Source organism: Schistocerca cancellata, chromosome 3, assembly GCF_023864275.1.
Source record: "Schistocerca cancellata isolate TAMUIC-IGC-003103 chromosome 3, iqSchCanc2.1, whole genome shotgun sequence".
Classification (NCBI taxonomy): Eukaryota; Metazoa; Arthropoda; class Insecta; order Orthoptera; family Acrididae; genus Schistocerca; species Schistocerca cancellata.
This window is the reverse complement of record NC_064628.1, coordinates 646809634-646836239: the sequence shown is the minus strand read 5'-3', so window position 1 is coordinate 646836239 and position 26606 is coordinate 646809634. Positions and strand designations below refer to the sequence as shown.

At 36.2% G+C, this 26606-nt stretch overlaps 1 protein-coding gene across 4 annotated transcripts in view; it reads right to left on the bottom strand.

The window, feature by feature from the left end:
• Nucleotides 1-26606, bottom strand: part of LOC126175602 (mucin-17-like) — a 207199-nt gene that overhangs the window by 53076 nt on the left and 127517 nt on the right. For 3 of the 4 annotated variants that reach the window (XM_049922475.1, XM_049922477.1, XM_049922479.1), the window contains 4 exons: nucleotides 22381-22473; nucleotides 15521-15619; nucleotides 11812-11910; nucleotides 9766-9870 (listed from right to left, as the gene is read on the bottom strand). In XM_049922475.1, the coding sequence (XP_049778432.1) occupies nucleotides 9766-9870; nucleotides 11812-11910; nucleotides 15521-15619; nucleotides 22381-22473 (396 nt within the window). The remainder of the gene's footprint in view (nucleotides 1-9765; nucleotides 9871-11811; nucleotides 11911-15520; nucleotides 15620-22380; nucleotides 22474-26606) is intronic. The other variant, XM_049922476.1, reaches the window with a different exon arrangement.

The window sequence follows — 26606 nt, the reverse complement described above, 5'->3', positions numbered from 1 at the left end:
CTGAACGTTAAAAATTGTGCTTAACTGCATCAGTGTTAAGTTACTGCTCTTGAGCAATATTGCAGGAAATCAGTGCAGTATGTGGCTATCCAATTATCTGTACCATAATTATAATAAATGAAACTCAAACTGACCATAAACAGTAGTTCATTCAGCATCCAAATGAAATTAAAGTGTGTGAATTGCAAATCTGATGTAAACTGCATTATTGACAACAGCCTATTTTCTATGTCTGCTTTTCTGCCAGTTTCAAAGGTGGAGCAGCTACCAAGGACAAATTTGCATAGGTAACAGGTGGGATACGAATGTAGGGGATTGGCCCATCTTTACTCCAAGGTATTAGGAGTATCACAATGAACTAGTTATTCTCCTCTCCAAATTATGTTCAGTCTTCTTTTGGCTTTCCTATTTCTTAGGTGAAATGCACAAACTTTTTTCTTAACAGGATTTGGCTTCAGATGGTTATCATCATAATATTTGGGCAGATGTTTGAGAGCCCTTGACTGCTTTATCTACACCTCCTCACAGGTTTTACTTTGGGAAGCAATTATTGTCTCTTCAGCATAAATAAATGCTTTAGCTCCAGAGCTAATTGATTGGTCATTTGTGTAGATGTTATACAGCATCAGGGACTACAAACCTCCCTTAGGGAGGCCATTTTTCTGCATCCTCAACAGATTTTTATTATTTTGTAGGGTGATAAATTACAGGGAAGGAGCATCCATGAAGATCATGCAAGTAATATTATTCTCAATGAAAAACATGGCATTTTAGATGATCAGGCGTACCTTAAATAAAGTTAGGAGAAATCCTAGTGGCAGATCCTTCCACATCCAGGGGGGAAAAGATAAAGTAGAAGATTTTAAGACCCAGTCTTAGGTAAAATGTAATCATCAGTCAACCGGTTGCAAACGATTTAAAAAAAAAAAACACATTAACCAGGTTTCAATAGTTCTAAGACTATCTTCATCATAATGGTAAAAGTTGCCCAGAAATATACATATGAGGTGCAGATAATACGCATAAAATAGATACAGATGTGAAAATTCTCAACCAAAACCAGAAAACTGCACTCACATGAAATCACATAACAAGTTTAAAATTTCAACAACAGAGCTCTCGTCAAATAATATGTTTGTATTCCACGAGTCAAAATAAAAATCATAATCATTATGATATGTTTGTGTTCCATGAGTCAAAATAAAAATCATAATCATTATTACGATTTTTATCTTGTCTCATGGAATACAAACATGTCATTTGACAAGAGCATTGTTGCTGGAATTTTAAAGTTGTTATGTGTTTTCATGTTAGTACAAAGTACAGTTTTTCTGGTGTTGATTGAGAATTTTGACATATGTCTTTATTTTATGTATACTATCTATACCTTATATATTTTTCTCAGGAACTTTTACCATTCTGGTGAAGATAGTCTTAGAGTTATTGAAACCTCGTTAATGTGCTTTTTAAAAGAATCATTTGCAAATGGATGGCTGACTATTACATTTTATATAACTGAATGCATGGTTGCTGGCTCACAGCCACAAAATGTTTAAAATATCAACATCTAGTATCTGTAGTTTTGAAGTCATTCCTCCAGGTATTACGACAGGATCTGCCTTTTGAGCAGAAAATTTATCTTTTATTTCAGCAATTAGAAGTCCCTTAAAAGCATCCAGAACTAGCATGGGTGTCTAAGCAAGCTGTGCTGTTCCAAACAGTAGACAACCAGTCACCCATCAGTTGCGTTGTCGCCCAGCCCTTTTCTTGGCAGCGAATCACAAAGCCTATAGGAAGTTTTCTTTGGGTGTGGTTTTTCTCTTCAGAATGATACAATGTGGTAGCCTTCCCCCATCAGCTGTAACAGCTAACATCACAGTTATTCTATTTTTTTTTTTTTTTCATTCCAGGATCCTCTTAACTAGGGCACTTTTTGCCACTTTCATGTCTACTGTCGTATTGCTTGATATGTCAAGAAACACTAGAGTTTTGTCAGCAATGCTAATCTGATGAAAGGAGTACATGTGAGCCTTTTTCAACTGGATGACATAACACTAGAAGTTGATTGGCTTCTCCTTGAAACCTGCTGGTGCTCTCTGTGCTACTGTAGTACTTCACTGGAGAGCAAGGCCATTTCTCTGCATAAACCGATGACACCACCCAATGCTCACATGAAATTCTCGTTGTGGCATGTAAAAGACTTTTCTGATTTCCAAGGCCTTCAACCGAGCGAGGTGGCGCAGTGGTTAGCACACTGGACTCGCATTCGGGAGGACGACGGTTCAATCCCGTCTCCGGCCATCCTGATTTAGGTTTTCCGTGATTTCCCTAAATCGCTTCAGGCAAATGCCGGGATGGTTCCTGTGAAAGGGCACGGCCGATTTCCTTCCCCATCCTAGCGTCACCCGAGCTTGCGCTCCGTCTCTAATGACCTCGTTGTCGACGGGACGTTAAACACTAATCTCCTCCTCCTCCTCCAAGGCCTTCAGCTGGATCATTTCTCACGTGATAGATGTCCCATATTTCCAGATGCTTGCCACATTTCAGTCCCGTGAATGATTTTTTTTCATTGAAACTATCTTCTTCCACTTTTCTTTTGAAGCAACCCAAAGTTGTACATTAGATTCGCTCAGTATATACTTTCTTCTGGTCTCTCTGTTGGTTGTGGTGATGGCATAATGGACAATTGTAGGTCTGAAGCTTGCATTGTAACTATGCCGAATTCCTTAGCCTGGATGCTTTTCAGTCTAAATGGTCATTCACATCATCATAAATAAGGCTTTCTTATCTGTATCTAATGAAACAATACTGTTAGACCTACTCAAATTTAATGCCAGTAATACATCAGTAAAAGGTTGCACTGTTGCGTAATAAAATGTCATGTTGCCAGCTTTGGCTACAGACACCAATTGTATTGTTGAAAATGAGCTTAATTATTGCACAGCAATTGTTTGTAAAAAGACAAGGCATCGGATATGAGCTGCACTCTAATTTTCGAAGCTGAAATTTGGATAAAAAGTGCAGTTAGTTTTTGGATCAGTACAATATATAGACAAAGCCACTAAGTATTTCACACTGAATGTGGAAGCATGGCACTTCACAGTGGTTACTGATCACATGCTGGCTTATTTGGTTTTGAACACCCCTCGCAACTCATTCTCACCAAGAGAGTCCCATCATTTGGAATTTATCAGTCAGTTTACAACTGATATTTGACATTTATGTGGTGCAGATAATGTTGTAATTTGTTGTAGTTGATTATTTCTCTGGAATAAATGTGGTTTCCACAGGCATTGGCCTCATGCAACTGGCTGGGGTGCAAGACAATGCTGCAGAGTTACAGGTGTTTGCCAACACCCCAAATACAGGACTGCATCTACAGAATCTGCCAATGCTAGTATGGTGAGACCATCAGGCTCCCTGTATAGTTCTTCAGCCAACAGTGGGACTATCCACCTAAAGATACTCCCTTCTTATTACAACAAATCAAGACCTAGTTTCTTTCCATCCACAGCAGCTTGCCACATGAACCCCTCCATTTTCCTTCACAAAGATCTCATTTTGTGCTCTCACATCAAGCTACATACAGATTCAGTAAGCATTACACCTTACATGGATCTGTATCTGGTATTAGAATGCAATACCCACATGATGACGATATCGGTTAATGACAAAACCTCCAAAGTTACTGTGGAATGAGTCAGGCTGGCCTTTCAGCTCTAAATGGGTGGCACAGTGGTTTGGGCCTACTATTGTCACCTGATGCCTAAGTCACATAACACAGCAGCTTACTCTGTCTTCAGACAAACTGACACCTACATAGACTGAAGCACTGCTGATTAGGCAATGCAGTCACTAGACCAGTCTTCACACAACATTCACTCCATTCCTCCTGTTTTACATCCAATCTGCACAAGAGCTGGCGGGATAGAAAATAGATAATAAGACTATGAATTGCCAATCCAGAAAAACATCAGCAATAAAAGATATACAACATGTATAGTTTCTGGTTCTCTTCATAATGGCATGACACAACTACTCCAACACCCATAAGGTAAGATACACATATAACACCTCAGTTTTATTCTATGGATGAGGTTTTAGGGAAATGGTAATCATTGCTACAATTAGTGTAATAGATATAACAAAATAGTTCATTCATCATGGCCTCAAAGTGAATTTCAGTAAATCTAAATTATTTACATTCACTTGTGACTATCACCAAGACAGTTTACCCTTTTCTTAATAATGGTACATAATTGTGGGGATTTTCAACAGACAGTATCTAAATAGAATGTTGCAAGTACAGAAGATGGTGACAAGGTTTATGCATGGAATGGGCATGAAGTTTATGTGCAGTATAAGTACTTAACGATATATTCTTTATGCCTATGTACCTAAATTGTTTACTTTTTGTGCATCAAGAAAAGGACCTATAATGTGCAGCAGCGATATAAACAATTACAATCCCAAATGTAGCTCGCAAAAAGGAAATCAATTAAAAATTATAGACTGAAGCTTTTATATCAATGGTCTGATACGGCATAACAAATGTCAGACTCTTATAGAATATCTAAGGAGAATATTTTCAAGACAAAACTGAAGTCTTTTCAATAGCTAAATTTTTGTGTTTGTCCCAACAATTTTAAGTGAGATGTCTAGCAGCTCATTGATGTTTATGTTGCATTTCACTTAAGTTGCAAACCAGTGTGTGCAAGGGCTATATCTGATTGGTACTTTTTACAAGATTTAGGTCTCACATTACCCTTTTAATTGAACATTGATTAAAACACTTATAATCAGACAATAATTAAGGAAGTATGATGTTTGCAAATACCATCTTTTTGGAGATCCCACATACAAAAGTGTAAATGAGATGTGGTCAAGTTCAGCCAGACAGCTTATCAAGTATTAAATAAGTGTCTTCCTTCCAGCATACTTCAAAGTGGAGGAAGCCCTTCTGGTTGAGCAAAAAATACTAAAAAGCTTTTAAAAACTTTATCTGCTTCCCCATAATTAAGTCAGGCACACTCAGTAGGAATAAAAAACAACATAGAATGATATTATTACAGAATATTTTTCAAAACCAAACTAATTTCACCTATGTATTAAGGCTACCAGTGGAGCAACAAAAACTACACACTGTCAGTGGATCACAGCATAGGAACCAAATATAACACAAACCTAATATAACTTAAATGCTGAACTTATTTTCTAGTTTCCAGTCATGAATCACCCTGTTAATTTGATTCCTCAGTAGAAATGAGTACACAGATATCAGCACCACTTGCTTTACAAAATAACAGAAATCTGTATAAATCAACAACACACTTCGAAACATGCCATGTGTCTTATTAAAAATAATGTGACTCAGACAGATAACTATTCTACTGTGTTCTATATCAAGTAAGAACACAATTACTCAATCTGAACTAGACAAAATTTGAAATAGAATCAGGGGTTATATGCTGTTTCTAAATGAAAAAACTGGAAGCTATGCACATGATGAAATATAATTCAAACTCATTTCAACATGCACTCATGCAAGTAAATTTAGGACAAATTATGTGTGCAGTTCAAGCATAGCAGTATGTAATGATTGAACATGTTGACAGAGCCATTTATTCGCGTTCAACGTGACGTCAAAGAGGATATTAGCACTCACGTCGCGAAATTGCAGAAACTTTTCGTGGACTTGAATGATGAACTGCAGAAGCATGAAGAAAATGTTTTGTCTGAAAGAATCTTACATGGCCAAATTTTATCCATGCTAGGCAAAGTTGTCATACAACTTTAAAGACTTGTGGACACAATTCCGTCTGAAAATCAAAGTGTGAATCTTCTGATTGAAAAATTGTGCACCATTGAATTCTGTGATGAAAGTATGGTTGAATCAGCTGCGTTTGTTGTACACAGTAGTCCTAAGAAGAAAATTCAGTGAAATAAATGTGATAATAGTGAAAAATTGAAAAAGAATGTAGAACGTGCAAAACGAAAATTTCCATGTCATAAATGTGGGCAGGTAGGGCATTGGGCAGCAGAGTGATCAGTGAAAAAGTCAGATTAAAACATTTGCATCAATCAGTCTGAACAGAATTTTGCATTTTTGGCACATGTTTTATTTCCCCCCTTGGTCAATAACGGTTTTGAAGTCGACAGTTGGTGTTGCAATAGTGGTGCCACAAATCACCTCACTGAAAATAAACAATATTTTGTGTCTTATACAAAATTTGCTGTTTCTGAAAAGATTTCAATTGGGAAAAGAGGTGTAAGCATGTTGGCTCATGGACAGGGAACTGTGAAAATTCAGATTCAGTTCAATAATTCCACAAAGAATGCTGAACTGAGAGAAGTGCTTTATGTTCTTAAAGCAAGTGCTCACTTGTTCTCTGTAAAAGCAGCTGCATGAAAAGGTTTCTGCACAAGACTTGATGACAAAAGTGTCTACATTGAAGACAAAGTGACTGGTGAAACAATGATAACTGGTCATGTCAATCATGGTCTCTATGTTCTTGACATACATGTATCCAAACAATTCCAACCAGTTGAAGTGAACTTGGTGACATCGTCACATATGCTGCAAATTTATCATGAGAGATTTGGCCACCAACACAAACAACATGTGAAAAGTGTTTTGAAGCAGATGAACAGCAATGTGGAAGGGTGCAAAGAAGAATTTTGTGATGGATGTGCAATGGGTAAAATGCATAGATTGCCATTCAGGACTCGAATGAATCGACCAATGGTTACTGGTGAACAAATCCATGCTGATGTAAATTGACCCAAGTCTATAGTATCTCTTGGAAAAGCTCATTACTATGTATGTTTTAAAGAAGACTTCAGCAAATTTCAAAAAATTTTCTTCCTTAGGCAGAAGAATGAAGTCAGCACTGTCTTGGGACAGTTCTTGAATGAAATGAAGACGGATGGTCATATTGTTAAACAGTTCAGGTGTGATGGAGGAAAAGAATTTGACAACAAGAAGGTCTCAGAATTGCTGGCAAACAGAGGCATTGAACACTGCATCATCCCCACCTTACACACCACAGCAAAATGGTGTTGCTGAAAGAGAAAACTGAACTATGGAATGTGCATGTTCGATGTTGAATCCTAATAAACTGCCAAAAGAACTATGGGCAGAAGCATGCAGTACTGCTACATACCTTTTGAATCACACTGGGAAGTCTTCTATTGAAAACAAACCTCTATATGAACTGTGGTATGGATGACCAGTTAGCAACCTACATCACCTGAGAATCTTTGGAACGGACTGTTATGTGCATGTAAACAAGAATTTTCGCACAAAGTTTGATGACAAGGCTGTAACATGGACATCTGGTTGGATATGTGAATGACAGAGATGGCTTCAAGGTCTGGATACCATCTCAGGGGAAGGTTGTGCTAAGTCATGATGTGAAACTTAAGGCTAAAGTTGTATGCAATCTGCAGACCAACATTACTGAATTTGATGTTGCTCAGGATGAAACCATTAGACAAAGTGAACCTAATGAGACTTCTGATGAGGAAAAGGAATCAGAAAATGTCAGTCATAACAAAAGGCCAGAAGGATTAAGTGAGGAGGAAGAAGATTTAGACACAACATCAAGTTCCAGAGGAAGTAAAGGTTTAAGCGAGAAACAAAGAAACAAACGTGAGAAGAAAAAACCAGAATGGATGAGCAGTGGAGATTATGTGTACATAGCTGGAACCCGTAGCTCTTATACTGAAGCTTTGCAGTCTAGTAATAAAGTTCAGTGGTTGGAGACTATTCATGAAGAATTGAAGTCCCTCAAAGAGAATAATACTTGGGTATTAGTTGAGCACCCTAGTGATGCACAGGTTTTGCAGAATCATTGGGTCTTGCATAAGAAAACAGCAGAAAATGGGAATGTATGTTTCAAGGGTTGACTTGTGGCCAAAGGACATGTACAAAGGTAGGGAATTGACTATGAAGAAACATTCAGCCCTGTTGTGTGCTATGATACAATTCGAACCCTGACGGCAGTACCTGCTGCACAGAAAATGAAACTCGACCAGTTTGACATCAAAACAGATTTTCTCAATGGTATCCTAGAAGAAGATGTATACATGGAACAGCTGAAGGTTTTGAAGATGATACTGGACATGTATGTTTACTGAAGAAAAGTCTGTGTGGTCTCAAGCAGGCACCACGTTGTTGGAACAAGCTGGATTTGAAAACACTAGGGCTGATCCATGTCTCTTCTACCATCGGAGCAACAAAAATTGCTTATATGTTGGTGTTTGAGTATGTAATGAAACTGTTAGCTAGTCAGGAATAAATAATCTTAACACAAAGGTTTTTTGTTACTTACATATATTTGTTCCCTTCCTTTGCCAAGCCTGTATGCTGTTACCTAAATATAACAGTACCTTCATAATTATGATGAATGGATGAAAAGTGTGTAGTTATCAGAGCTGGAAAGGGCAATATGCAGTTGTTTGTAAGAAAGTAGCATGGTTCTATTTAATGATCAGATATTGTTGATAATAATGTTATGAAAATTTTGAATAATTTGAACTGTCAGAAGATCAAAGAAAGACTTAAATAATTTTAGGAAAATTTATACTGGAAGTTTAATGAGCTGCTTCTTTGTGAAGAACATTAATATCTTTTGTCACTAGAGTACAGTTCAATCCATTTCACCTTCCTTATGGTTACCTTTCGCAGTACATTCTATGTACACGGAAAGATCTTCCACATATATTAGCAGTAATTCTTTCCATATTCCATCTGTGAAGAATGCAATGAAAAACAATGCACCACATGTCTCTCAGTAATTTCAGTAATGCACCAGTAAGTGTAAACATTTTGTGCACAGTCTAAAGTAACACCTTTCAGGTGGATAGGGTAATATTTTCAAATTGTTCACTACTGATGTTATTGGTTATTCAGATACCTTCTCACCAGACAATTGAAACAAATGTTGAACAATCATGAAATATTTCAAGTCAGTATAATGAACTGTTATGATACATCACACGCACCACCCTGATGCCATTCAAGTATACTAAGTCACTTTGAATAAAAATCTATGGAAAAACCAGTGAAAAAGAGAGAGCACACACACATTCAAGCACAGCGAATATGAGTAACACATTCCGATTCACAAGAAGAAATAAGAGAAGGTGCAGAATATCTATGTAGGGCACACAATAGAAAGTTTTTTCATACAGTTTTGAGAAGTATCAGTGAGAATTAGCTTCTCACTGAATCAGACTGAAGCATGGTAAGTGCGGAAATAAGGAGGGAAGATTAGACTAAACATCCTAGTCTCACCCCTAAGGCACAATTTTGCATTCTGCCAAACTGGCAATTTACTATTCAAATAGCTCTACATTTCTCCAAGCTAATGCCACAATTTTCCAGCATGACCCAACATTCCATTTCCAAAAGCCACCATCACATTTATCATTTACTGCAAGTGCAATGCTGCAGTTCACTGTGTGAGTGAAAAACAATGATGATTTAAAAACAACTTTATAGAAATATTATGCATGTTTCTCTAAAACACCTGATTTTCTTACTTTACTCAACTCTATTAATACATTATAAGAGACTCATAAAGCCAACAGGACATTCCAACATCCTACTCCCTTGAGATGCTTTATATTGATCAGTACTCCTTATGGTTAACAGTACATCAATATTTATAGTTAACGATACTATCTCAAAAAGAACATCTATAATACTGTATTGCATTTACCAGAAGAAATTATAATTGTAATAAACATTTTTGAACTTACAGCTAAGCGAGCCTGGTCTGCTGGACTTGCTGGGGTTGAGCCTGATAGCAACCCAGCAATGATCTGTTCATCTGTCAACAGTCTTCTAGATTTTGTGGATGTTCTCTAAAAAAGTGACATTTATGTATCTTTCAAATAGCAAAATGTGTCATCTTAAAAAAAACTGCAAGAAATAAGTAAATTATTTAAATAATCTTTAGAAACTGAAGGAGAAGGAAATGAACAAAGAAAGGAACTAAGCCCGCAACAAGCCAGGAAAAACATATGATGTGTTATCACTAAGCATGTAATTGACACTATACTTAAATCATACAAATGTAAATACACACATCATAAAAAGGTTTGCATCACCCCAGTTCCCAGAACTCCTGAAGATTGACTGTGGATATTGTATCACAGACACAGTCCCTCTGAGTGTTCAGAGATGTCACTAAACCCACCCAAAGATATAAACAACCACGCATGAACAGCACCTATTAGACAGAGCGGGTCTGACAGCCGATCAGTTCCTGTCATTCCACCAGGAATGAAGTACACAGTTCATGTTGTCTGTAATTCAACCATGCCTAGATGGTCAATACTGTGGTTTGATCACATTTGCATTGTTACTTTGTGCCAGGAAGGGCTCTCAACAAGGGGACTGTCCAGGCGTCTCGGAGTCAACCAAAGTGATCTTGTTCAGACATGGAGGAGATACAGAGAGACAAGAACTGTGAATGACATGCCTCGCTCAGGCTGCCCAAGAGCTACTACAGCAGTGGATGACCACTACCTATGGATTATGGTAGGGAGGAACCCTGACAGCAACGCCACCATGTTGAATAATGCTTTTCAAACAGCCACAGGATGTCTGTTACAACTCAAACTGTGTGCAATAGGCTACATGATGTGCAACTTCACTCCCAACATCCATGGCGAGGTCCATCTTTCCAACCATGACACCATGCAGCATGGTACAGATGGGCCTAACAACATGTCGAATGTACCACTCAGGATTGGCATCACGTTCTCTTCACCGATGAGTGTTGCTTATGCCTTCAACCAATCGTCGGAGACGTGTTTGGTGGCAACCTGGTCAGGCTGAACGCCTTAAACACATTGTCCAGTGAGTGCAGAAAGGTGGAGGTTCCCTGCTGTTTTGGGGTGGCATTATGTGGGGCTGATGTACACTGCTGGTGGGCATGGAAGGCACCGCATCGACTGTACAATTCATGAATGCCATCCTCCGACTGATAGTGCAACCATATTGGCAGCATACTGGTGAGCATTCGTCTTCATGGATGATAATTCGCACTCCCATCATACACATTTTGTGAATGACTTCCTTCAGGAAAACGACATCACTCGACTAGATTGGCCAGCATGTTCTCCAGACATGAACCCTATCAATCATGCCTGGGAAAGGGTTGTATATGGACAATGTGACCCACCAACCATTACGAGGGATCTACGCCAAATTGCAGTTGAAGAGTGGGACAATCTGGACCAACAGTGCCTTGATGAACTTATTGATAATATTCCACAATGAATACAGGCATGCGTCAATGCAAGAGGACATGCTACTGGGTATTAGAGGTACCGGTGTGTGCAGCAGTCTGGACCACCACCTCTGAAGGTCTCGCTGTAGGGGCTGGTGGAACATGCAATGTGTGGTTTTCATTAGCAATAAAAAGGGCAACAATGATGTTTATGTTGATCTCTATTCCAGTTTTCTGTACAGATTCCGAAAGTCTCAGAACCAAGGTGATGCAAAAATGTTTTTGATGTGTGTGCAAGTCATTTTATGGAAAAAAATATTCCATGTATTCTTTCTTTTGAAACAATGTTTCTTAGCTAAAGCTAGAAAATTTGTATATTGCGGACACTTTTAATATGGCATATTAGGTGGCAGTTATTTTGAACAGTGGTTGCATAGAGTACTGGTAGAACTACACTTTTAGAAATGGAAAATAATTTGTCATGCTTTACATAGATAGGAGTCATAAGACACTTTACTTAAAATCAATATAGTAAATGGGACACCCCCAAGATGTAAGGGTTAAATACCTGTGTGGTTGCCACCGTTCTTGTAGATCCTTTTGATTGTCCACTTAACAATGCAGCAAGGATCTCCTCATCAGAAAGCTTCGTATGGGTGGAATTTACCTGCAATTTTTATGAACATGTCATTAGGAATTTCCTGCTAAATTCTCCTATACATACATGTTCATAGTGTACAAACATATTGTGTTCTGTAAACATCAGTATAAATGAACATGCTCAGTGATACTGAATGAGGTATTCATTTATTCATATAATATTCCAAAGAGTTCATCATGATGGAGGTTAACATATTCCAGAGATAATTTGCATATCGCATAACTGCAGTTCTTAAAATATGTTTAGTGCATGCTACACATTTGCAGAAAAAATTACTTAATTATCTGACAGCTAGTAAGAATGTAATTGTTTTACAGTACAAAGATGCACACTTTAGATAGAAATGGGAAGATATAAAAGGAAATTAGAGAAGAATTGAGCCAGCAGACTTTCTGTTTAAATCATAAGGAATTAGCTCAGCAATAGAAAGATATCAAAATAGACAAAGCTAGCTACATACAGATATAATGAGGTTGACCTACGGCTATAAATCTTGCATAGTAAGTACGGGAACAAAAAGTTGTATCCAAGCAGCAGAAATGAGCTTCTTTCAAAAAATAGAAAAATAGGCTAAGAAAGGCATGAATCAAAGCACATCCATTTAGAAAAATTTAAATGAAATCCTCTGCTCCAAGATCAACAGCTGAAGTCACTTGGAAATGTCTAGCAAATGTTGAAAGGTTGCCTACCAAGGTCAATGAAGCGTGTAGGGGAAGAAGGCAAGAGTGGATGAGGACAGCCAGGGACATGTAAAAATGGAGCAAAGTAGGCACTCCAGGGAATCCAGGACGGAAGACTGTCAGCGAGGAAGGCAATATCCACGAATAGGCAAAGATTTACATTTATCATCATCAAGAAGTAAATAAGAATTGGATTAAGAAAGAAAGTATGTTCTTTTTGTGTACATGGAGTTGCCAAGGTAACTATAATTGTAAACATGCTTTTAAGGTTGGCAGACAGTAAATCCATCAGTCATTTTAAATCACTGAGCAAATGTTCAAAAATTTTGTTGGACCATAATTCACTGCTACTAGTATCACAGTTACTTTTAAGGGGATGGATTAAAATGTCATAATTATGAATTCTGTTATTTCTTTTGAAATGTGAAGTATTATTCACAATAAGTGTAATTAGAGAATGTATGTACTCTAAAGCTGCAGTTAAAATACCTGAGTCTTTAAATAGGTGACAACAAGATTACTATGGATGAGTGCTGAATTTTATTACTGTGTCATACTTTTATTCAATGAAAATTTCCTTTCTATTTGGCTGAGAATACGGTTCCATACGACATTAGTGAATGAAAATACATTACGTATGTTAATTTATTGCTTTTTATGACTGCACAGGACTGCATCAGTACCTAATTCATAAAATATATGTATGTGTGTATGTGGTTGTATGTTCCACCAAAGTTCTGGACTGCTTGGAACAATTTCATCCCCACTTAGTACCAGGAGATTACCATGAGGGTAATACGGCTGACGTAACCCTATTTGTAAGGGTGGAACAACAAAGAGAAAAATCAAAGGTTCAGAGCAATACTATTGTAGCGAGCATTTCTTAAACTTTACAGTAATGGTATGACAAATTGAAAGTTCCAGTATTTTCCATAAATCATCCTGAAAATGTACACCTGCGGATGTTGCTTAGAATGTACTAGTGTTCCAACGTTATTATGTACATTAGAGCAAAAAATGTTCCAGAAGTTATTTGAGAGAGGGCATTATTAACAAAAGCATTGATGTCTGACATTAATGTCATTTACAATGATAATTCATTGAAATTGTACTACATCAGCATGTGCCTACAAATGTGAATAACTTTATTTCATAAATTCTGTTGGCAGTAACAATGCCTCTACAACATTTCTTATTTTCAGAACTTGTTATATTAAGTTAATTATGTTGTTAAATTAACTTAATTATGTCATGAATTGGAAAATTTGACTCGTTCCACATCATTACGAAATATTGTATTCATGATCCATGAAACTAGTATTAATCTAACCTAATCTAATTTAATCTTACAACATACTCGCTCAAATCATCACCAGTGACACAGGAAAAGCACTGTATTTTAATGAAGCAAAAGAACATGCAGGCTGCTGAACTGGAAATAGTACTTTGAAACATTTTCAATTCGTGAAAATAAATTATAGAATGGCCTATGAACATGAATTACCACTTTGTCTGGAGTTCATAGATTTTGAGACAGCTTTCAGTTCAGTTTCAGATTAAAATAAGTTAGTATATGGATGGACATGCAGTGTATTTCACAGGGGTTGTTGACAGGACTTAGCAGATAAAGTTTTTATCAGAACACCATGTCCATAATGCACTGTTTGAGTGTAAAATAAGTTTGTCAATCATATGCAATCTGTGGTTTTCATTAGCAATAAAAAGGTCAGCAATGATGTTTATGTTTATTTCTATTCAAGTTTTCTGTACAGATTCCGAAAGTCTCAGGACCAAGGTGATGGAAATTTTTTTTTTATGTGTGTGCAAGTCATTTTATGAAAAAAAAAATATTCCATGTATTCTTTCTTTTGAAACAATAAAGTTCATTAACCAGACATTTCAAAATGAGAAGTACATACATTTTACATCAAGAACAGAATATAAAAGAACTACATCTCATCACTGTTTAGCAAACTGTAATTCAACTATTTCTAGGGAGATTTCTAGAAGCATAATTTGTAAATTTCATTTTTTACATATTTTGTATAGTAGTACTTCCTCATAAGGCAGCTTATCCTTGTTAACATGTTAGGATTTGTGTGTGGTCCAGTGACAGAATTGAAAATACAGTAGACCAGTAGACAAATTGAATGTAAGTTGCTTGTGGAACCTGCAGAAATTAGTGTCCAGTTCTATCCATCAACAGCAGTTACCAATATCAGCAGTGAGGAAATTCAGTGGAACCAATTGCAATCAGGATATACAAACTGTTACTCAGTACTAACAGCAACTTAACTGTAGTGACTGGAAAAATTTGCATTTTGTGATAAATGCAAAACAGATGCAAATTCTACCTCAAAATGCAAAAACGTGAAATTACTTAAGACAGTATTTCATAGAAAATTGTATCCAGATGAACTATTTTATCAGAGATAGTATGAAATTGCTTCATTTTCTGCATTTAAATATAAAAATATAACCAATTTTCAGTTGTTGGTACTGGCAAAGCCCAATTTGGAAATATGGTGTGCATAAAAACCTGTTTCGTAAAATAAAAAGCACATGAATGTAATGATGTATCAGAGCCCTCAATGAATATAGTGCAATGAGTGTTGTGCACAGGTGAATGGTCTATTTAAGATGCACATAGCACAGTGCAACACCGTACTCAGCAATGGGGCGTAGCATTTTATAAGAAACAAACACTTACATTTGTTTGTTAGCTAAAGCTAAAAAATTTGTATATTGTGGAAACTTTTAATATGGCATATTAGGTGGCAGTTATTTTGAACAGTGGTTGCATAGAGTACTGGTAGAACTACACTTTTAGAAATGGAAAATAATTTGTCATGCTTTACATAGATAGGAGTCATAAGACACTTTACTTAAAATCAATATAGTAAATGGGAAACCCCCAAGATGTAAGGGTAAAATACCTGTGTGGTTGCCACCGTTCTTGTAGATCCTTTTGATTGTCCACTTAACAATGCAGCAAGGATCTCCTCATCAGAAAGCTTTGTACGGGTGGAATTTACCTGCAATTTTTATGAACATGTCATTAGGAATTTCCTGCTAAATTCTCCTATACATACATGTTCATATGTGTACAAACATATTGTGTTCTGTAAACATCAGTGCAAATGAACATGCTCAGTGATACTGAATGAGGTATTCATTTATTCATATAATATTCCAAAGAGTTCATCATGATGGAGGTTTACATATTCCAGAGATCATTTGGATATCGCGTAACTGCAGTTCTTAAAATATGTTAGAGTAATTAATTTTTATACACGTGCATGCTGCACATTTGCAGAAAAAATTACTTAATTATCTGACAGCCAGTAAGAATGTAATTGTTTTACATTACAAAGATGCACAATTTATATAGAAATGGGAAGATATAAAAGGAATTTAGAGAAAGAATTGAGCCAGCAGACTTTCTGTTTAAATCATAAGAAATTAGCTCAGCAATAGAGAGATATCAAAATAGACAAAGCTAGCTACATACAGATATAATGAGGTTGACCTATGGCTATAAATCTTGGATAGTAAGTACGGGAACAAAAAGTTGTATCCAAGCAGCAGAAATAAGCTTCTTTCAAAAAGCAGAAAAATAGGCTAAGAAATGCATGAATCAAAGCACATCCATTTAGAAAAATTTAAATGAAATCCTCTGCTCCAAGATCAACAGCTGAAGTCACTTGGAAATGTCTAGCAAATGTTGAAAGGTTGCCTACCAAGGTCAATGAAGCGTGTAGGGGAAGAAGGCAAGAGTGGATGAGGACAGCCAGGGACATGTAAAAATGGAGCAAAGTAGGCACTCCAGGGAATCCAGGACGGAAGACTGTCAGCGAGGAAGGCAATATCCACGAATAGGCAAAGATTTACATTTATCATCATCAAGAAGTAAATAAGAATTGGATTAAGAAAGAAAGTATGTTCTTTTTGTGTACATGGAGTTGCCAAGGTAACTATAATTGTAAACATGCTTTTAAGGTTGGCAGACAGTAAATCCATCAGTCATTTTAAATCACTGAGCAAATGTTCAAAAATTTTGTTGGACCATAATTCACTGCTACTAGTATCACAGTTACTTTTAAGGGGATGGATTAAAATGTCATAATTATGAATTCTGTTATTTCTTTTGAAATGTGAAGTATTATTCACAATAAGTGTAATTAGAGAATGTATGTACTCTAAAGCTGCAGTTAAAATACCTGAGTCTTTAAATAGGTGACAACAAGATTACTATGGATGAGTGCTGAATTTTATTACTGTGTCATACTTTTATTCAATGAAAATTTCCTTTCTATTTGGCTGAGAATACGGTTCCATACGACATTAGTGAATGAAAATACATTACGTATGTTAATTTATTGCTTTTTATGACTGCACAGGACTGCATCAGTACCTAATTCATAAAATATATGTATGTGTGTATGTGGTTGTATGTTCCACCAAAGTTCTGGACTGCTTGGAACAATTTCATCCCCACTTAGTACCAGGAGATTACCATGAGGGAAATACGGCTGACATAACCCTATTTGTAAGGGTGGAACAACAAAGAGAAAAATCAAAGGTTCAGAGCAATACTATTGTAGCGAGCATTTCTTAAACTTTACAGTAATGGTATGACAAATTGAAAGTTCCAGTATTTTCCATAAATCATCCTGAAAATGTACACCTCTGGATGTTGCTTAGAATGTACTAGTGTTCCAACGTTATTATGTACATTAGAGCAAAAAATGTTCCAGAAGTTATTTGAGAGAGGGCATTATTAACAAAAGCATTGATGTCTGACATTAATGTCACTTACAATGATATTTCACTGAAATTGTACTACATCAGCATGTGCCTACAAATGTGAATAACTTTATTTCATAAATTCTGTTGGCAGTAACAATGCCTCTACAACATTTCTTATTTCCAGAACTTTTTAGCACATGAATATGATAATACATAAATGCAACACAACATAAAAACAGTTCCTAGGAAAAAAATAAAGACTGTATGTTATATTTAATGATGATATTAGTTGTAACACTTCATTCATCTTTCTTTTTAATGTTACAAGCTTCCCCATGCCTCAGATTGGGATAGAATTCCTGGTAAACTGTTGGAACAATGTTGTACTGGCGGAGGGGATCAGATCAGAAAATTTTTCCTCTGAAATTGGCATTGAGGATGAATATACACATGACAAGTCTTCCACAACTTGTTCTACACTTGGGCTGCAACCTCCAAACTTATGCATTAAATCAATGGTATTGTAATCTGGGTCATATTCATATTTAAATGACATCATCCATGGTTCTTCTTTCCTCACCATTATTACTCTTATATCAGACCCTCTGATCCTTTCACCATTTTCAACTTTAGTTCTATTTTGGACCTTCAATAAAGCCTCTTTGGAATAAAAAAATAAATAAATAAACAAAAAACCCTTCTGTGACATCTCACGTATAACATACCTTTTCCCATTTTACTACTGCTGTGGTACATAAATATTCATGCCCTTTTTTGCTCTCTTGATAACACTGTGCATGCTGTCTCCTTCATTTTGGGTGCACCCCTTCTCAAGAAATATGTACCGTATTTACTCGAATCTAAGCCGCACTCGAATCTAAGCCGCACCTGAAAAATGAGACTCGAAATAAAGGAAAAAAAAAATTCCCGAATCTAAGCCGCACCTGAAATTTGAGACTCGAAATTCAAGGGGAGAGAAAAGTTTTAGGCCGCACCTCCAAATCGAAACAAAGTTGGTCCATTGTAATATGAGACACAATTTAGGTCGAATGAATGACGATACAGCTACAGTAGTTTGGTTCGAGTCGTAAGCTTAGCAGTTAAGCTGTACCATGTATTGCTATGCGTCAGGCGCTCCGTCCGTATTCTTTGTTATAGGTGTTTGCGTCACTCTTAAGCTGAAAATGCATTACTGCACTGTGTCATGCATTGTTTGTCGCATTCTGATAGCGCGCGTTTACGGCCTGTCGCGGCTCACGGCATGGCTTGCTTTTGTGCGCGCTACCGCCGCGTACAATTAAAAAAAAAAAAAAGAGAGGAATCGTCTCATTAGCGTAACAATGGCAAGAGACTGCTATTTGTTGTTACTTACACTGCTGCTTTCTTTGATAATGATCAACAAGAATAAAATAATAGACTGCGTATGATAGAACATGTTCTGAACGAGAGTTAGGCGAAAATTTTTCTCCGTTTGAAAATCTTTGCGGTCGCTTCTTTATTACATCAAATTCTGCACAGAAATTAGACATCTTAGATTTAAAAATCTAGTCACTTGCCGTGCTTCATTTCTGACTGCATCACTATTAGGCATAAGAATAATACGAATATAAACATGACACGATACGTATATTCTTCCGCGTTTGCTGTTGTCTCACTCTAGTTTCTTAGTTTATTAGGCAGACAGGGTTTTAATGAGATAGCAGCAAACACGAAAGAATACATGGCAAAATGTTTATATTCGTATTATTATGGTGAAGAGAATACTGTATGTGATTCAAATTTCATCAGGTTCCTATTAGCAACCATCTCTTCTCACAGATAGGAAAAAATTCACAATGTAGAGTTGGCCATATTGACAAACATCCCAAACAGTCTTGCCAGTCAGATTTTCGTAGTACACTGAAATTGTGCTACATTCGAAGATGAACAATACAGAATTTGTATTTACTTCGTTGGATAATGTATGAAAATACAGTGGTCGAAACTCGTGGTGGATAAGAAAAGCTCGTCTTCCACTTTTTTTTTTTTTAATTTATTTACTGACGCAGAGGTTTTGGCGCCAGTATTTATCTTTGTGCCTACAAAGCATGCCTGCGTAGGGCTACATATATTCGACGGTAGAACTTAGTTGTGGCGGCACGTACCAACATTTTTCATAAGTTCCCCTTGCTTTGCACTCGATTCTAAGCCGCAGGCGGTTTTTTGGATTACGAAAACCGGAAAAAAAGTGCGGCTTATATTCGAGTAAATACGGTAGGTGGTTGGAGCAATTTGTAGAGTACTCACACTGTACAGATACATGAAAAAAAGTCTGTTTCAGTTCTGACCAATTGTCAGAAAAGAAATACACATTATGGCAGCCATTCTCACTTTGCTGCTTTAGGAATTTGTAGATCCAGCAAGCTATGTCTATGCTTTCTCTATGTCCAGTTCCCTTATGCCACATGAAGCACATTCTCTTTCATATTCCCGTGTTGTAGATAATCATATAGTAGATGCTCAGCTTTTTGTGTACTAGAGCAAGAATACTTCACATTGTGAAGCAATGAGTACCTGCTATAAATCAAAACAAGCACACAGAAATGTACTGTCTGTTTGTGCCTTCAATTTGTCAGAATCTTTTCCTGCTCGAGGCATGTCTTTGTTTTTCAAAATTCATTGTATTTTCTTCCTCTAAAGCAGTTTTATTTTCTGGTTCAGCATTCTTGTAGACCTCATACTCGTCACATGCATCCTTTTTAGGTTTGAAAAACCCAAGACTGTATTCTTATTTAAAAAACTATACATCCAAGCTGATCCATGCTTCTTCCTCTCCTCTTGGCACTTCTGAATGTATGTTCTATACATCTTTAGAATGCTGAGAGTGCTATCTAGGACTGCCATAGATCATCCTTTCTAATGTAGTGTGCTAATACTTTAACAAATGAATATATAAGATTACCTGTCCCTTCCATAATATCATCTGATTTTCGTTGATGTTTGGTCTAACTCACTACACCTTCTGGACTAGTTTTCCCAAAAATTGTTTTTATCCACTGATCAGTAATACCAAAGGTATGCAGAAACTTAGTTTTGCATACATTTAGCACTTGATATTCAAGAACTTGAATTAATGTATACTTTTTCCCTCCTGATAAGCTTCTTTTCTAATATTTCTTCTCCACTTCCACTCCTCATTCATTTGTTTGTTCAACAAAATTATAAAAGTAGTTACGATAAAAGGTAGCTCAGGCTGCCACAGATGTGAGTGTGAAAAGGATCATAACAGCAGTTGCAATGCTATTACGCTGATAATATATGGAATTTGCGGTTATAATGTTCAAGCATCTTCTTTGTATGCTGGAATAGTAAGCAGAGAAGTTATGATTTTATTTTACAGACAAAACTTTAATTTGGACAATGCAGTGGCATTGTAACTTCATTTTTTGCCAAAGTGTGCTACAACAGAACTGCTCTTAACTTTACAATGCCTGGAGAAATTTCAACTTGGTATATACATCATTTACAAGCTGGAAAAATCTATTGTCAGAGTAAAAACATCACCAGTGTTGGGGTAGGGATGTGTGGAAGGTTACATACTAAAATAACTGAAAACAAACTGACTAATATTAAACCCGTAGTTTTGGGGGTTGAGGGACTCATTGGCGACAGTCCTGATGCCATATTATATCGGGGTGTAGATAAGAAGGGGTGACTCACAGAGCACAAACCTGGAACTCTGAAAACAATTGCAGCCATATTTGTTACACATGTTGGTGTTGCTGAATGAATGGTTTGGTGAAGCTCTCCATGTTAGTCTACGATTTACAAGACACTTCATCTCTGCATAGCTGCTGCAACATAGATTCACTTGAACTTTCTCTCTGTAGCCAAGCCTTGGCCCTCTCTCTACAATTTTTACTCCTCGCATTTCCCTCCATTACCAAACTGACAATTTCTTGATGCTTCAGAATATGTTGTATCAACCAATCCCTTCTTTCAGTCAAGTTGTGCTGTGAATTTGATTTTCTCCTCCCATTTGTTTCAGTACCTCCTTCTTCATAAAATAATTCCAAACTCTTAAATTTATATTTGATCTCAACCCTCCACTGTTCATATATTGGATTCAGTACAACAACCAGGCATGCAGTGACTAAATTGTTTATGTACCCGCAACAAAGTGGTGGGCCATGTCAGGTTACAAGAAGAGTATTGTTGTGATGGATAGCTGATGTCAATATTCTCAGAAGCTGATCAGAAATGATGGGCAGTTTAAAATAAGTGAGTTGTTGTACAAAATACAATGGCATGATGGGAGGAGAGTTAATATATTTCTCGTTTTGAAATATTTTACTTGTTATTACTATTCTCGCATTTTATATCATCGAGACCTTGGCCATTTTCAGTTATTTTGCTCCACAAATAGCAAAACTCATCTACTATTTTAGTCTCATTCCCTCAGCATCATTGAAGAGTGTGGTAAGGCATTAGGAAGTTACTTTGATAAACAATATATGTTGTCAATCTTTAATGCCAGTTAGTCATTACTGTCTGCTATAGAAGCAGTACATAGCTGCTTCTATACCTTAATGTCATTTTCATATAATTTATGCAGCTCAGAGCTTTCCCCTTCTGTGAGGCTCATTATTGTAGCACTTATCATTTTCATATGAATGCAGATTTGTCATCTTACAGTATAGGCCTAGGTATCCACCAATATTATAATGTTATATAAACAGCAGACTTTAAAATTAATAATCTTATGTGACGTGTAACGCATAGCATGGAGTACATTCATTAGCAAATATTAAAATTTAAAAGTAGCATCTAAAGATAAAACAGTGACAGTTCTTTTTATTGGTACATTATCATCATGAACTTTCTTCAAACAAGTGTGGCACTATCAATTTTTTTGCTCATGATAACAGAGCCTTTCCATGTATCTAAAAGTCATTTTTCATAATCGAAAGTAAAGAACAAATTGTGTGTGTGGGTATGTGTGTGTGTGTGTGTGTGTGTGAAAAAGGGAGAGGCTTTAATAATGATTTTAATGATTTTCTCTGTATACCCGTTCTGTTGCCTTCTGTGTAGTTTTGGGTTGACCACCCAATAAGGATAGAAGCAGTTCTTCTTCACTTAGTTTCCCAGGTACTGGCAGCCCCTGAAATGCATTTGTAGTTACTTCATCAAGCAAATAATCAAAAGCAGCCAAGCAATTGTTCTAGAACTAAGACTTAGGCTACATATTTGAATTAACTGAAGCAAGGTTAAATTTTTAAACTCTTCCTCACATTACACCAATTACTCTGCCATCTTTGAAATTTTAAACACTATTTACAAAGAGCATATTTGTAGTGCAACATCTGCATACGAATCAATAGGATGCAGGAGTTGTCACAGGCGAGTCTTCCCTTGTTAGCACTGGAATTGCTAGTGGCAGAGATCATAGTTGTTTTGTCAAAGGTTTCATTAAATGTATGAATAACTTAAATGATAAATGAGAAACACAAACAATAAGTAACAAAAATGCCCAGTAAGATGAACAAAGTCATTTGAGGGCTGAAGGAAGAAAATGATGACATTTAAAGAAAGATGATTAAAACTGGAGGAAAAGTTATAAGAACTTGCAAACTTCTTTACAGAAAGTGTGTGGAAGAAACCATTACTAAAAATTAGAAGACTGCCATAATTACTTTACTTCACAAGAGAAGAGGCAGAATGTGTAAAGACCTAGATCTATCAGCCTCCACCGCATACTTTAGAAGCAAAGTTAGTTCTCTTTGCTGTTGATACAAGTATAGTAATCACATTTGACAAACAAGAATTAGCTGATGAAATTGTCAATAATGTCTTTCAGAAACTTACTAAGTGGTTCCTTGTAAACGGACTCTCACTGAATTTTGATAAGACACAGTACATACAGTTCTGTACAGTAAATGGAATGACGCCATTAATAAATATAGACCTTAATCAGAAGCATATAGCTATGGTAGAATATTCAAAATTTTAGGTGTGTGCATTGATGAGAGATTAAATTGGAAGAAACACATTGATGATCTGCTGAAACGTTTGAGTTCAGCTACTTATCCATTAAGGGTCATTGCAAATTTTGGTGATAAACATCTTAGTAAATTAGCTTACTACGCCTATTTTCACTCATTGCTTTCATATGGCATCATATTTTGGGGTAATTCATCACTGAGGAATAAAGTATTTATTGCACAAAAGTGTGTAATAAGAATAATAGCTGGAGTCCACCCAAGATCATCCTGCAGACATTTATTTAAGGATCTAGGGATATTCACAGTAGCTTCTCAGCATATATACTCTCTTAAGAAATTTGTTATTAACAACCAAACCCAATTCAAAAGTAATAGCAGTGTGCATAACTACAATACTAGGAGAAAGGATGATCTCCGCTATTCAAGATTAAATCTAACTTTGGCACAGAAAGAGGTGAATTATACTGCCACTAAAGTCTTTGGTCACTTACCAAATAGTATCAAAAGTCTGACAGATAACCAACAAGTATTTAAGAAGAAATTAAACGAATTTCTGAATGACAACTCCTTCTACTCCATAGAGGAATGTTTAGATATAAATTAAGAAAAGAAAGAAAAAAAATTATTAACAAAATTTAAAAAAAATAAAAAATAAAAATAAAAAAGTTGTCTTATTAACTTAATTATGTTGTTAAATTAACTTAATTATGTCATGTATTGGAAAATTTGACTCGTTCCACATCATTACGAAATATCGTATTCATGATTCATGGAACTAGTATTAATCTAATCTAATCTAATTTAATCTTACAACATACTCGCTCAAATCATCACCAGTGACACAGAAAAAGCACTGGTTTTTAATGAAGCAAAAGAACATGTAGGCTGCTGAACTGGAAATAGTACTTTGAAACATCTTCAAGTCGTGAAAATAAATTATAGAATGGCCTATGAACATGAATTACCACTTTGTCTGGAGTTCATAGATTTTGAGACAGCTTTCAGTTCAGTTTCAGATCAAACTATGTTAGTATATGGATGGACCTGCAGTGTATTTCACAATCCCTATTATAGGCTTGTAGGGGTTGTCGACGGGACTTAACAGATAAAGTTTTGATCAGAACACCATGTCCATAATGCACTGTTTGAGTGTAAAATAAGTTTGTCAATCATATCACTTTCAAATCTACAACTTCATGATATGCAAACAGTTGAGACAATGGGCTCTGACCTATGTGCTGTACAAGAGCCCATGGCATGAGCAATGTTTCAAGAACTGGTCATGTTGTTTTCTTCTGTGTGACAATGGATGACCTCTTCAAAACTGAGAGTGTAATGTGTCTATGGAGAACCTCAGTCATCTGTTCTGTGAAAGTACCCATTGCTTGTAGCTGTTGTTGTAGTCAGACAAAAATGGTATGTAATGTCATAATTACAACAGGGATTCTCAATTTCTGTGTGCATGCTCAACTAGGAGATATGAAAGTGGTCCACTCTACAAATTTGTTTTATATCCAAATTGTACATTTCCAGACATGGGTTGCTTATCTAAACTTTAATTGATACATCCCCCGTACAACCCCTCCATGTCTGCAATAGGAACTTTGAAACACCCTGCATGAAACAACAGTTTTACTTCAACAAAACAGTGGAAATTTAGAACTGAATGAAGAGTGAAACAAAGAGTTTCCATAACAGCAAAACTACTCACATTAGTCCTAGAGGAAGTTTTCAGATCCTTACACTGGGAAAATAAACTAGGAATACGAATTAATCACATTTGGAAGATTGTATTTCTCAAGGGCAGATAAACTTTTACAACAAATGGAAGAACATAATGCAACAAATTTGAAACTATGGCTGAAAACTGATTATGATAAGACTAAAATAATGTAAACCAAAATGTAGACATCACAAAGAAAACTGTAAAAATTTGCAGTTCAGTCCTAGAAGCAGCTGATGAGTTTTTGTATTTGGTTCAAGTGAAGAAAAAAACTCGACAGACAAGAAAAGAAACAAGCACAAGAGTCAAAATAATGTGGAGCACTTTCTATTAACTAAACAATGTATTCAAATTAATGATATGAATATAATAGAGGGAAACATTCCACGTGGGAAAAATATATTTAAAAAGAAAGATGATGAGACTTACCCAACAAAAGCGCTGGCAGGTCGATAGACACACAAATAAACACAAACATACACACAAAACTCTAGCTTTCGCAACCAAAGGTTGCCTCGTCAGGAAAGAGGGAAGGAGAAGGAAAGACAAAAGGATATGGGTTTTAAGGGAGAGGGTAAGGAGTCATTCCATCCATACATACAAGACACAAGCAGACATTTTGTCTGCTTGTGTCTTGTATGTATGGATGGATATGTGTGTGTGTGCGAGTGTATACCTGTCCTTTTTTCCCCCTAAGGTAAGTCTTTCCGCTCCCGGGATTGGAATGACTCCTTACCCTCTCCCTTAAAACCCATATCCTTTTGTCTTTCCTTCTCCTTCCCTCTTTCCTGACGAGGCAACCTTTGGTTGCGAAAGCTAGAGTTTTGTGTGTATGTTTGTGTTTATTTGTGTGTCTATCGACCTGCCAGCGCTTTTGTTGGGTAAGTCTCATCATCTTTCTTTTTAAATATAAACAATGTATTCAGTTTGCCTGATATAACCCCCACACTTTTACATGGATCTGTGTATACTCAAGTTACTCTAAGGCCTAAATTATTGTTGTGACTGAGAGTAATTTCTCTTTTTGTACATAATCAAAATAATCATTACATATGATGGTACTTTAGAGTTCTGAATGCATCAAGAAATTGCCTACAGTAATAAAATATGTTACAGCTTTATTATTATTATCTCGCCTTTGTTGAGAACTCGATGGATCCATAAACACTGAGTATTCCTTAATAATAATAATAATAATAATAATAATAATAATAATAAATGATTGTAAGTGAAAGAACTCATATGTTAGGGAGTAAAGGCCTGTGATGAATCAAATCCAGAATGCTACAGACCAGCTGTAAGGATGTTAATAAAGAACAGCTTCTTGCTTAATGAATGTTCTCAGGAACTATTACCTTTTTGTCACTCCAAAAAACATGAAAAATCTAATTTTTATTAAATAAGTTATTAGATTTCATTATATCAAAATTAAAACTGTAATGTTCATAATAATCATTTCCATGCACACTCAGGCTATGCTGAGGATTTATTGCAGGTGTCCATAAGAAATTTTGACAAATTTTGTCTTAATTTTTATCAGTTTAAAATATTAGAATAGTCCTGTGACCA